The sequence below is a fragment of the Podarcis tiliguerta genome (assembly GCF_965153285.1).
Source record: "Podarcis tiliguerta genome assembly, chromosome: 1".
In the NCBI taxonomy this organism is placed as follows: domain Eukaryota; kingdom Metazoa; phylum Chordata; class Lepidosauria; order Squamata; family Lacertidae; genus Podarcis; species Podarcis tiliguerta.
This window is the reverse complement of record NC_139534.1, coordinates 325,919-339,248: the sequence shown is the minus strand read 5'-3', so window position 1 is coordinate 339,248 and position 13,330 is coordinate 325,919. Positions and strand designations below refer to the sequence as shown.

Sequence of the window (13,330 nt, the reverse complement as noted above, 5' to 3'; positions counted from 1 at the left end):
AATCTCTTCCCTTTGCACATGGAATGGGGAACATGCAAGCCATGGCTTATTCGTTGTTATGTCCAAAGTGGGTGACTATAGAGCACCACAGGTGACCTCTGGAGCCGGGTCTTGCAAAATCTATGTTGAAACAATGCTGTTGGCATCGGTATGTCTTGAGGCAATGGAGTGCACCTCCGGGGGTGTTACCAGCACCAAAATGACCTCCCTGGGGTACAAGCCTGGCAAGTGTGTATGGAGGCCCCAGGCTGTCCAGATAACAAGACACTCAGGTCGGCCTCACTGATGTGGTCCAAAGGAAAGCAGAGCAATATGTTTGGCACCAGCTTGGCTGCAGGAGTTCCTGGAAGGAGGCATACAAGGTACCATCCAACCATCTTAGGGACTCTACTCCAGATTTGTGTAAGATTTACTCCTTAGCCTTGCACTATTAATTTAAATGGAATCTCTCTCCGACTTTTCTTTTAAATTTCAGAAAGTCAAAAGTAATTATACTTGTCAAAGTCTCCTTGATTTTGTCTATTTCTTGATTTTGTCTATTTCTTTAAATGATGTTATTTCTTCAAATAATGTTTGAATATGTAATACAAGTCTGTTTTAGCTAGACAAAATTATATTAACCCACTCCACTAAAGCAAAATCCATAGATCACCCCAGAAATAAATTCAGAAATGCCCCAAAATTTGTCCTGGTCAGTTTCACTTGTCAGGAGAAAAATGCTATGTTTTGAGCCCCACTCCTTGAGACTGGAATCACAGGATGTGGTGTTTTAACAATCTGTCCCCATCAATAATACACTACTGTATTTGAAAGAACTATGGAGCAGCAAGGAGATTTTAATGTTGCAAGTGCCTAAACTTTTTGAATGGGGCATAGAATGGAATCCAAAGAGCCAGACAAGTAACTCCACATCTCCACTCCACAATGTACTGCAAAGAAACCTATTTTGAAAAATGAAGAGACTTTCAAAAGCCATTTGTGGTGTGTCAGGGAGGTCTGCTGTTCAAAGAAAAAAGGGGGGGGGGGGAGCACACAAAAAAACCATGATGGACATGAGGTTGTAGCAAAAGCTGCCAAGCCAAGCTTAAAATAGCCTTTCCCTTTGATTCTGGTCTCAGACCTGAAGACCCTGAGAAGGTAGAGGATAAAACTCTGAAACTTTAGGACTAAACCTGACACCTGACAGCCCTGGACACAAATGATGAAATGAATGTGGCATGGCAGGGTAGAGGAGAGGAGGAAGAGCGGGACCATGCTTTGTTCACCTTCTTCATAGCCTAAAAAGGCCTCTGCACTCTGGGCTGTGGCACTGGGAGGTCCACTAGCTTCAGTCCATTCGGAGCTGAACAAAGGGTGTTCATAGTACTCCTCATCTGAATTGTAGGGCTCATCATCAGGCACAGACACTGAAATGGAAGGGGCAAGGAACTTACGCCTCTCCCCTGTGGCAGCTGGCCCATGCCATGAGCTGCTGCGAAGAGGTCCCCCCTCATCCTCAGCTCCTTCATCTACAGACAGACACACAGGAAGAAACTGCACAGAGAACTTGAAGAGACAGAAGGACATAACACAAGACAGAATGGAAACAGGCAGACATGTACTGGACACTGATGCAACATCATGGGATGAAAGGAAACAACCATGCTAAGCTCAATGTCACCTCAAAGGCACAATACACACATTTAATGCATTGGTCAACTTGAATGCATTTATTATGTTTTCTGTGGTGCCTACAGGAAGAGTAGTCCATGTCTTTCCACAATGCAAATGAACCCAATAGCCAAAACAAGCACTTTTCAAAGTGTTGGTGCTGACCTTTAAAGCCCTAAACGGCCTCGGTCCAGTATATCTGAAGGAGCGTCTCCTCCCCCATCGTTCTGCCCGGACACTGAGGTCCAGCTCCGAGGGCCTTCTGGTGGTTCCCTCACTGCGAGAGGCCAAGTTACAGGGAACCAGGCAGAGGGCCTTCTCAGTAGTGGCGCCCGCCCTGCGGAATGCCCTCCCATCAGATGTCAAAGCGATAAACAACTACCTGACATTCAGAAGACATCTGAAGGCAGCCCTGTTCAGGGAAGTTTTTAATATGTGACATTTTAGTGTATTTTTCATCTTTGTTGGAAGCAGCTCAGAGTGGCTGGGGAAACCCAGCCAGATGGGTGGGGTACAAATAATAAATTATTATTATTATTATTATTATTATTATTATTATTATTACTTTGATCCAAACACCTAAGTGATTAAGGATATTCTAGATATGAGTCAAATTTGCCACAGTATGTGTCAGAACCACATTATATAGTAAAAGTAAAAGAAACTGGGACAAAACTAGACATTCATCAGCAAGCAAGGCAGAATAAAAGACGTCTCCCCTCCATAAAGCAAGCAAACAAACAAAAAACCAAATCCAGAAGAATCTTTTTATGATTTGTTGAAATACGGGTTTGAAACTTTTGGGTATCATTTCATCATCCCATCAGTAAGCAAAAATGTTGTCTAATCACCAAAGAATAATGAAGTTAATGTATGCAGCCAGGGCATGTTTGCAATCCAAGGAAACAAACATCACTGCTTGCCCTCTCTTAGGAAACTTCTCCAACCTACCACCTCAGGCCAAAGTATAGTGATAGGAACAATCACATATGTCTGTTCCCAAGTTTGCCCATTTGGTCATGTGAGTTTGGTGAGTATGTGGGCTACAGTGCTTGCAAATGAGGCGCATGTTGGTGATGGGAACAAGATCCTTTCCTTGTTTTACCTTTCTGTGCTCCATCACTTCAGCCACACCTCTCCCCATCCTGGTTCAATTCCAGTTTCCATCACTCGTATAGCTCTCTGGTGCAAAGGTTTGACTTCCACCCATTACTTTATATTTGTACAGGCAGACATGTGAACAGCAAATGTAACTGCATCCATCACATCAGGTATGGCCCCTAGGAGTATCTTTTTAAAGAGTTGCTCTTATAATCAGACCCTGCACCTTCCTCTACTGAATGATAACTTTATGTACTGCAGACACATACCATATAGGGGTTCCTACTTATTCCAGACTATTATAACCCAAGAACTGTCTTAGCCACTGACAAAAAACAGGCACTATATAAGGAGCCACAAATGAATTTTTTTTCTTTTAAGATAACAAACAAATTCACTTCAACAAAGAGGTTAAGCATCACAATCTCCTCTTACTGAACAGTGGTACAAGTAAACTCATTATGTCACGCTTTGCTTTTGGGAAGACTAGAAACAAAGTTAAAGTTTGACTAAGCATCCACAAAGCTTGAAAGTTGGTATCAGGTTGAATGCTGTATTCAGCAGAGGTCCTCTTCAGCTGATCTTCCTTTGTAGCTTACTGTCCAGGATTTGCTCCAACATACAAAAAGCCTACAAAAATTATTATTTTCACATTTCAACTTCCTTCACTTATTGCTAACACACAATGCAAAAGCAAACCAGAAACAGGTAATTGCTATTTTCAAGTGTAGTTCACGTGATCTAAAGACTTGCATGAGTGCACCCATTTTTCTCATTACTTTCCCAGGGGCAGTTCTGTGCACTGCCATTAGAGGGACGCGAATGAAGTTCCTTGATGCCACAGGTGACTGCTTCAGGAAAGGTGGAACTCAGAAGTTTCACAGGGTACAAAGACTTCACTTTGCTTTATCAACCTTTTTTATTATTCATTGTATAAAGTTATGATTCTATCAGTGCCTTTCAAGCTGGAAGCTATGCAGATTTCTTCACTCCCTCATCCACCCCCACAAATGTATTTTCATTCTAAACACAACACAAGTATATAATTTCACTTTAGGATGTCATTACCTTAACTGGTCAACAGCTTTTACACGGAGCAGTAAAAGCAAATGCTCTTCCATTTGCTCTTTATGTACGTGTCTGTACCAGAATAAAAGGTGGAAAGAGATGCTGCTGCACAGAGAGTTGCTCATCCTCTGCTAGTCCGCACACACAAAGTTATGTGTTTTCACTTCTAAGGGAGTGCCAGCTTTCTCCCCAACTTTTCACACTTTTTAAAATCAGCCTCCCCATCCATGTTTCCTATGCAGAGAATTAGAATTTAACTTCTTTTAAAAGAAGTAAAAGCTGAATTTGCAAAAGGACTGACTGCAGGGCAGGTATATGGAGAAGCTGTCAGCAAACCAATCTGTGGGCATAACCCCAAAGTCCTGGGTCAATGCCAGCTCCATTGGAATGGTGCTGAAGGTATATGAATTCTTAAGCAGATAGCTGAGAAAGGTGCTTTAGTTAAGATGTTCTAGCCCACCCAAAAAATGCCTGTGTGGCTTGCCTTTCCTTATAGAGACTTCCAGTACCACTTATGTAGTATGTAGGCTAGCCCAGTCCAAACTACTCTTCCCTCACTGCTTCCAATCCTTTTTGACAGACATCCTGATTCCAAGACTGTTCCCCCCAGGAGGTAGCAAGCAATCTTTCATGTATGAAAGCTTATTCCTACTCCTAGCTGGAGTAATCTACATGGGAGATACAGTTCAATGAATGATGCGAGACCCAATGATGCTTTGCCATGGCCCAGAATGGCATGATTATGACAATCAAATTAAATTGTATGAATTAGCCTAAAATGCAGCAAAATAGCAACACAATGAAGGGGTCTCGATTTGTGCCTCTCTTTAGTTTGCTTTATAATGTTAAATTTTCAAGGTCATATATTGCTACTTAAGAACTCCACCATATGGCATAATTGCTGAAGAATGAAAATGTACTGGAAGTACATTTGAATGCGTTATATTTCATTGTTGTAACAAAAAAATAAATAAACCATACAGCTCTTTTGTCCATTGTAGTAGGTACTCTTTAAAATATATGCTGTAGCAAGACTCTTTGAAATGAATTGGGACTGTCCTGGTACAGCCTAATGATTGAAGCCTAGCTAGCAGAGAAATATTTTTATAGAAAGCATTTTTAAATTCAAGCTGCTGGATATCTGTTGCCAGCAGGGCGGGGCGAAAGCGGCTGGGGGGAGATCAGAATACATTCTAATCAGTGTTAATTCTTTTAGAAAAAAAATAGCTCTTATCAATTTGTAAAACACTCACTGGTCTCAAAATCCTTCCTCAAAGACATAAATTATAAATGAAGATCTTGTATCCTGGGTCCTTTTCCTTCAGCATTTTTATTCTTGCTTTTATACCTAAAGTGGTGCACACTCCAGGCTTGATCTCATGAAGCATACAGCAGACAAAGAATAAGCTGTCTGTGCAAGGCAGCACCCAATCCCTTTGCCCAGCTCTGGCTGATTAAATGTATTCAACACTGCTCGGGGGGAAATCCATACCCTGAAAAAAGAAATCCTGCTACAGTATTCTCAATGCACAAAATAGTTTTAATAAAATCGAATTAGGTTTCTTACCTCCTTGTGCTGTGCAAACAGACCCACTCATTCTTTTATGTAGGTGAAGCAAGTTATCAAAATAGAACAATGAAAGCTGCAGCAGCAAATCCTTCCCTCTTCTGAAACAGATTTGCCTTACAAACCTCTCTCTGTCTCTCTAATTTGTGTTTGCTGCTTGGTTGGCCACATCTACCTTTGTCATGTCTGCTACACTGTGATTTCCCACCCCGGGATGACTGAAGGAAATCACCCTCCTACTCTGGACTATGCAACCTGCTGACAAAATTACCACCATCAAAATGCTGTGGGGAAAGGAATGGAGTGTTAGCAGTCTCGTCTCCTGTGCTCAATCCAAATACCACGCTAAGCAGAAGCATGTTCCCAAATGCTTCTAATGATGCAAATCAATAACCCACCTGTGTCTACTTCTCATAAATCCCAACCCAAATTTAATCCATGGCAGAGGTATGGGTTATGGTGCATGGGTTAAGTGGGGATACTGTGTGTTCTGCAGGTGTGGGAACATGAAGAAAGGACAAATGGCAAATAAGACTACAACAGTTGCACTTCCTTTGTAGCAAAGCTTTTCACAGGCATTTTGTTTGACCTGGGGCCCATGTGTGCATGCATGTGCACTCGCATGCACAGGGAGTATGAGGCACTAATGGAGAAGGACATGAATAGATGGGTGTGTTTTCATCAGTACTGAAAAATGCTCTGTACATGCCTCAATGCTGTATGTATGCAACAATCCCTGACACTGAGGAGAATGGGACTACCTCTGTCACAATGGCCAATGGAGTCCTGAGATGTCTGTGGCTCATGCTCACTGCATGCAGTTTTCAAAGCTATAGACACAGAGTAGTCCCACAATGATATAAATGGGACTAATTTAGTCATCATTAATTTCAATAGTACGCTCTGAGTAAAAGTTAGTTGATCATAACCCTAAATATAGATTAATTCACCAAACAAATAAGAATGCAAGTTGTTTCGAGACAGAAAAAGAAATGAGCTTTGGCTGAACATGTTTGTTGACAACCCTCCAGTCCTTTTCTACAAAAAATAATAATAAAATAAAATAAAATCACACACAACACATAGATACCTTGCAGCACATTCGAATTATGATTACCCATTAATGGTGAAGCACACAGCGTCTTGGACTATATGCATGATACTGCCAAAGTTAAACAATCTGAAGTTCCACTTATTTCAATGAAAAAGATTTACAGTACATTCCCACATTCTGTTTATGCTGCCTGGAAAGGCACTGTATCCTTCTGTCTGGTGAGCAGCGTCTTCTGTTTGCAGGGTGCTGAATGGCTGCATGAGCATATTATCTTAAAATCGTGAGCACAGACTTAGTCCACGCCTGGCTAAGGGTAGGGTACTATGAGCATGCTGCTCTGTGATTGGTGAGAGTTAGTGCTGATGCTGTGGTTGCTGGGAGAAAGACTGTCGTAGCTGCAATGGTACTTAAAAGTAATGTTGTTTTGCTCTCAGTGTTGCGGCTGAGAAAGCAGCGACCACTTGGAAAGCTAGGACTATTCTGCCAGGCTAAAATACCTAGAAAGAGTAATTCCATGCTGAGCGAGCTTAGTGGGACATGCTTCTGCATAAACACGCTTAAAATTATATTGCATTGTATTTGTTGACTGTCAACAGATTTTTAAAGTTTTGATAATCTGCAAATCTGTAAGTGTGTATGTTTGACTTATTCTTCAGCTTTCTTGGTTTTTTGTGATGTATGTTTTAATGGCCATTGGCTATGAATAATAAAAATCCTACTGATATTTAACTCTTCTATTAAAACAAAAGGGTTTTAAAAGTGATTAACTCTGCTTAGATTGTTATAACCTCTAATTTTGGGAGATTTGAATAAAAATGGTTGACTTGGCTGTTCAGCTGGGGGGAAAACAAACTTTTGAAATAATGTTGTTTGTTAACTTGAAAAAGCAAGCTTGAATGATATATTAACATACACTACTCAATAAACATATATGCATCATAGCTTCAGAATCCTGCACAAACATCAGCTTTTGGGTTAATTTTTATAACCATCATTTTCTCTATTATACAGATTTTTATAAAACAGAAATACAGTATGAATTGCTAGCTGTAGCACTCGGAGCAACATGATCTACTGAGTCACAATGACCTGGAGATGTTTCATCTCTTTGAAATACTAACACAGAGAAGAGGTAGCTGGCAGTTAAATTCATTACAGAGCCTTAACATTCCTGGAGATCAATCAATTTTCATTTTTTACAAAACGAAAACCAGCAGAAAAGCGACAGCACTAACATTAATGACTACCACATAAAGCCAATTTTATGCTGGTATCTTAGACTGTAATCAGCAGGTCTGGTGGGTTACCAAAAATGTTAAAAGGGTGCTTCTGAGACAGAAAGGTACCCAAACAAACCCTTCAATGTGGGATGTTCTAATTTCTCAAAGTGAGCACTTTAGATAACATGGGTACATCACATCACAAGCTCTGAATTGCACCAGTGCAAGCAATGTACAGGTCAACGTAAAATGCTCACTCAGGGGCTCATCCACACTTACTTACTTTCTTTCTTTCTTTCTTTCTTTCTTTCTTTCTTTCTTTCTTTCTTTCTTTCCCCCAGCTCTTTACCCGCAAAAACCTGCTCTCCGGTGCTGAACTGGAGTAAATGGCAATCTGCAGAAAACCTTAATTGCCATTTGCTCCAATTCAATGTTTAAACACCAGGTGTCCCTGGGGAAAGCAGTGGGGCGAAAGAAGAAGAAGAAGAAGAAGAAGAAGAAGAAGAAGAAGAAGAAGAAGAAGAAGAAGAAGAAATTGCTTTGACATGTAGCTTTCAAAAGTGGACCTGTGTCTAGAAAGTGCAGGGCAAAAAGTAAGTGTGGATGAGCCTAGTGCACACAGGAGTACAGTAGTAGGTAATGGTTTAGTCCTTAATTTTCACATTGATATCTGACAAGCAAGTACAGCTGGTGGATCAGCAGGTTATTTCCAGTTTTGCACTTCTTTAATCAATTCTCAAAACATAAAACTGGCTCCCACATCGCGCAGTACCAGGAGCGGGATGAAAGATGATTTTGTGATGAGTTAAAGCAATCTCAAACCACTAACATAGCAGAGACTTGACTCCTTTCAGTGGCATTAACTGAATAACAAGGTTGCATATTACAATTAGTACTTTCATTAAGAAGAAGGGTCATATGCACACAGTACAGCACTTCTGGGTCCGTAGCCCTTCAAGTGCACAGTCAAGTGACTTAACACTCTGCATCATGCTAAAAGCTCCTTTCCTGTGGAAAGTCTGCCTGCAAAGGAGAAGTTTAATTACTCTCCTTAAGTAACATTTCACATACAGGGAAGTTTCAGTTTATGGCTATATGTATGTTTAAGATTATAGGTACGTATACACTTATGAACTCAAACATGCATGCGGAAACATGAGCATTCAAATATACATAGTTTCTTCCCTTCCACAGGGAAGTAGCATAGCCCCGGGAGGAATATATCATGTGTTTTTTCTGCACATGAAGCTCAGCTCTAACTTTTCATACTCTCTAACATCCATTAGAAGCAGAGACTGTGACTACAAAGTTTCCCCAAAGTGTCACCTTAATAACATAATGAAGTGGTGGGTAACAGATGTGCAATATAAAATCAAGTCTCCAGTTACAGCCTATTGGCTGAAATAGCCTTTGTTAAACATGTGACTAAGAGGACTCTTGATTTAAGCACATGTTCAAATTTCTTTGTCAACAGAGGTTTGCAGAGCTCTGTAGATGGGGGCTGCTGAAGTTAGGGGGTTCTACAATACAGGCCTGGGGTGGGGAACCTGTGGCCTGCCAGCTGTTGCAGGACTCCAACATCCTCCATCAGTGCTAGGCACTGCAGCAAATGGCCAGGAATGAGAGGAGCTGCATTTCAACATTTAGAGGATCAACATTCCCCACTTCCTGGCACAGGTACATCAAATTTATTCCAGTATTAAATCTCACCAAATTTAAAAGAGCTTAGCACTTGGACACAAATTCATGGACCCACAAAGGTATTCACAAGAATAATGATGGTTTGCAGTAAAATCTGAAAAAATGCTGACCCCAGGAGTCTAGTTCCGCGACCCCCCCAACAAATCTCAATTTAAAAAATAGTAAGAATATTACTCATTTTATTATCAGGGAGGACTTGCCATTTCCCCCCAACCCCATGGCATGCTCCTGTGCTTTTAAAAGTTTCAGGTAAAGCATATATTCACTGGCTATGTAAAAATACAGAAAGAGAAAGAAGATATTGAACATCACGGTAGCATTTAATAACCTCAGAACAGAATTGCACTTAATTCACATTTATCTTACGATAGTTTTTTACATTTATGCTGTTATGTTTTACATTACCTGTCATGTCTAAATTTAAAAGAAAACAGATATAAAGCAAGCAGAAAGAAAGATGGAAAGAAATTAATTCAAGAAACGAACCTTTTCCCAGCATAGAAATAAAACGCTGGAAAAAGCTTTGTGTTTTGTCTTGAGGGCTGCCAGAATACATTGACATTCCTACTGCCAGGAGATGCCCTTTGCATCCTCTATAGTTGGGTATACTGGGTAGTAAGTATGTTTCCCTAGTCCAGAACTTGAGAGATTGCTGTAACCATTTTTCCAAGTTCAGCTTTTCTCATCGCAGGTAGTCAGTGATAAGAGAAATTGTACCAAGTGGAATTATCCTCTATCTGCAAGCCTTAAAAGCAGGGCTGTGGAACCAATGGGCTTCTTGATATTCTTGGACTCGAACTCCCATCAGCATGAGTCTGCCTGGCCAATACTGGCCAGGGGTGTTGGCAGTTGTAATCCAACAATATCTAGAAGGCCACAATTTTTCCTGCCCTTTCTTCAAGGTACCAGAATCTTTTCAAAGCCATTTGGAATATCTATTCAATGGCACAACAAAACTTGTATTCGTGTTAATATACACTCCCAAATATCACCATAAGCATATATAGATACGTACATAACAATGTACATATCGGTACTGCTTGTGCTTTACAGCGATGTGGAACTGCTAACTTGCTATTAGGGAAAATGCTCGCTGCCCTTTAAATTAATGCTGATAGGTCATCCTCCTACCTCTCTCATTAGGATTCCTGGGTTTCTCGCCTTAGAGATGGGCTCTGCAACGCCCAAGGGAATTCTTACCTTCTTCCAATGTTCCAGTCTGCTCTGAAGCTGGTGATGGGGGCGGAGAAGGAGGCAGGTTAGCTGTTTCTTCAACTGCTAAAGATTGAACAGTAAAAATGAGACACAACAATTAATTGCTTTGAGACCAGGTTATGTCAACTGGACAATCTATGCCAATGTTTCCTAGCCTGGTAGCCCTGCCAGATGTTGTTGGACTCTCATCAGTCCAAGCCAGCAAAGCACTGTTTGGGGGTGATGGGAGTTGTGGTCCAAAGCATCTGGAAAATACCAGGTTGGGGAAGGCTAATCTGCATTACAGTTACCTGGCAGCATATTATAACATTTCAATTGAGTTGGATCTAAGACTTGCATTGTCTTATACCAACAATAGTAACCACTCGATTCAGATGATGTAGCATTATGCTGATTATTCTACTGAAATAGCTTATTGTTTTTGTTTCTTTAGTAAAGTTGTACATAAATACTAGAGTGTTTTTTGTTTACATCAAAGCGGTTTGAATGATTGACCTGATAATTCTTACATGCCTTGAAGAAAAGCACATTCACAAGCCAAAAGCAGGAGGGGAAGAGTTGTTTAAATATCATTCAGGGGAGAAAGAACATCACATAGAGGTGCCCAACCACATGTTTAATTCACTTACAGGTATCTGAAAGGATAAACGTATAATTGCTTACATAAATGATTAAATCCTATTTTCTCCGGAACCTACTTAATTTCATATTGTAACTGCTTAAAGCCAAATCTTGAATTTTGCCAGCTCAAGGCTGACCCACAGCTAAGCAGAAACCTTTACCACTAACTTCCTTTCCAATGCCCAACTGCAGTATATGAAACACGAAAGTGGGATAGTGACAAAACCACAGATACAGTGGGAACAAGACCCATGGAACATTTCCTAAACCTTCCTCTTAAAAGCCTGAGCATTTTTCTGCCAAAGTTAAGCATTAAAGCCCATTTGTTTCAGTGGGAAAAATCCGTATATTCTTAAGTCATTTTCATTGATCTCAGCAGGGCTTAAACATGATTCAGTTTGGAAGAGTTGTGCCTATGCTTCTGAGTCGCTATACCTGATTACAGAAAATGGTTTTGTAACAGTGCATGCCTATTAGCAATTTCTTCAACATATCTGGGATGTCATGTAGATAAGTTAAGTCTTTATTAACAGTGTAAAAGTCAAAATCATTCTATTACAAAAGATGGTGGTAGTGGTGATACATTATACAAGTACATACACATTCAAGCACAGAATGCATACTGTAAGGAAACCATTATTTGCTTATTTTGGTGTGTGCATGCAATGGCAGCTTTTACTATGAGGGCTCAGATATTTTTCAATGCAGTTCAGCAAGAACTTAAAACATGTGCTAAAGCTCCATTTGCTTGTTTGAACCAAACAATGGGTTGAATCTAATGGTGGCTTTGTGTTTAGAAGAACCTCCACATGCACAAGGCAAAGCACCCAATTTTCACTGGTTACCCCAAACTACTGAAGTCTTCTGTGCCATATCCAATACTGCCCTGGGGGAAAAGAACATCCCCCAAGTACAGCTTTTTGAGTTTTGCATTAGGTAGAACTTGGAATCGGAGAAAATTGTTTGAGTGAGTGCTTCTTGCAAGTGCAAAGCTACCATAAGATACAATCCGTTGTTTGTGCTAGCTATATAACCTTGTTCTGTATTCAGGATAATTCAGGAAGCAATCCTAGCTCATAACCAGGATGAGTGGAGTCATTGCTCTTTCCAAAGCCCTGCTGCTCATGCTGACCAGAGTAGAGGATCGGGGCAGTATTTTTCTCCACAATGGCACAAGAGAGAAGCCTGGATCAGGCTCCTCTCTGGCAGCTAAACTCACTTGGCACCCAGTGGATCTTTCATTGGTCTTGTTTGGCCCTGTTTCGGGGCCTTATTCCTGCGGTAGCCTGTCAACAGCTCATGCTTGCAGCAGCTGAAATAGGCTCCTCCACATCACCGGAGCCCCTTGCCACCCCAGCCTAGTGAAGCAGGACTACATCTTAGCTCTCCCCAGCAGCACAGGTCAGGAAACAGGATTGTTTTGTATGTAACCTTTTTATTCTGCTCTACAAAGAACTCTCTGCACTTTGAAACCTTGATGGTCTTCTGTCATCAGAAATGACCCTCATGCATTTTGCACCCTTTAATAAAACTGTGGGCAAAACATGTGGCTGAGCAAGAGGGAAAGCCTTTTTGTAAAAGCATAGAGTGACATAAAAAGGTTGGGTTGCTTTAAATGCTGGGGGAAGGGAGGAGTACTCTAAATACAAACATCAGAATTTGAAACACAAATCTCAAGCATTAAGCAAAGATCAGGAAAATTGGATCAGGGAATGTTTCCATCTTCCCTCAAATGTTGCATGATACAGGGGCTACTTCCACATGGGTAGCTCCTGTCACTGCTCTTCTACTGTAAGCTGCACGAAGAATTACAATGGATTTCCCACATGATCAGGAGTATTGCTCTACCTACTTATCTATCTATCTAGCTATCTATCTATCTTTCTATCATCTATCTATCTATCTATCATCTATCATCAATCTATCTCTATCAATCTATCTATTTATCTATCTATCAAGGTAAAAGAGTAAAGGAGCCCTGGATGGTTAAGTCCAGTCAAAGGAGACTATGGGGTGCAGCGCTCATCTCGTTTTGAGGCTGAGAGAGCCTGCCTTTGTCCATAGACAGCTTTTCCGGGTCATGTGGCCAGCAAGACTAAACCACTTCGGGCGCAACGGGACACTGTAACGGAA

At 40.9% G+C, this 13,330-nt stretch overlaps 1 protein-coding gene across 4 annotated transcripts in view; it reads right to left on the bottom strand.

Annotated features, from left to right (window-relative positions):
* MAP2 (microtubule associated protein 2) overlaps positions 1 to 13,330 on the bottom strand; it is a 311,076-nt gene that overhangs the window by 56,867 nt on the left and 240,879 nt on the right. For all 4 annotated transcript variants that reach the window (XM_083399684.1, XM_083399682.1, XM_083399685.1 and 1 more), the window contains one exon: positions 10,562 to 10,639. In XM_083399684.1, the coding sequence (XP_083255810.1) occupies positions 10,562 to 10,639 (78 nt within the window). The remainder of the gene's footprint in view (positions 1 to 10,561; positions 10,640 to 13,330) is intronic.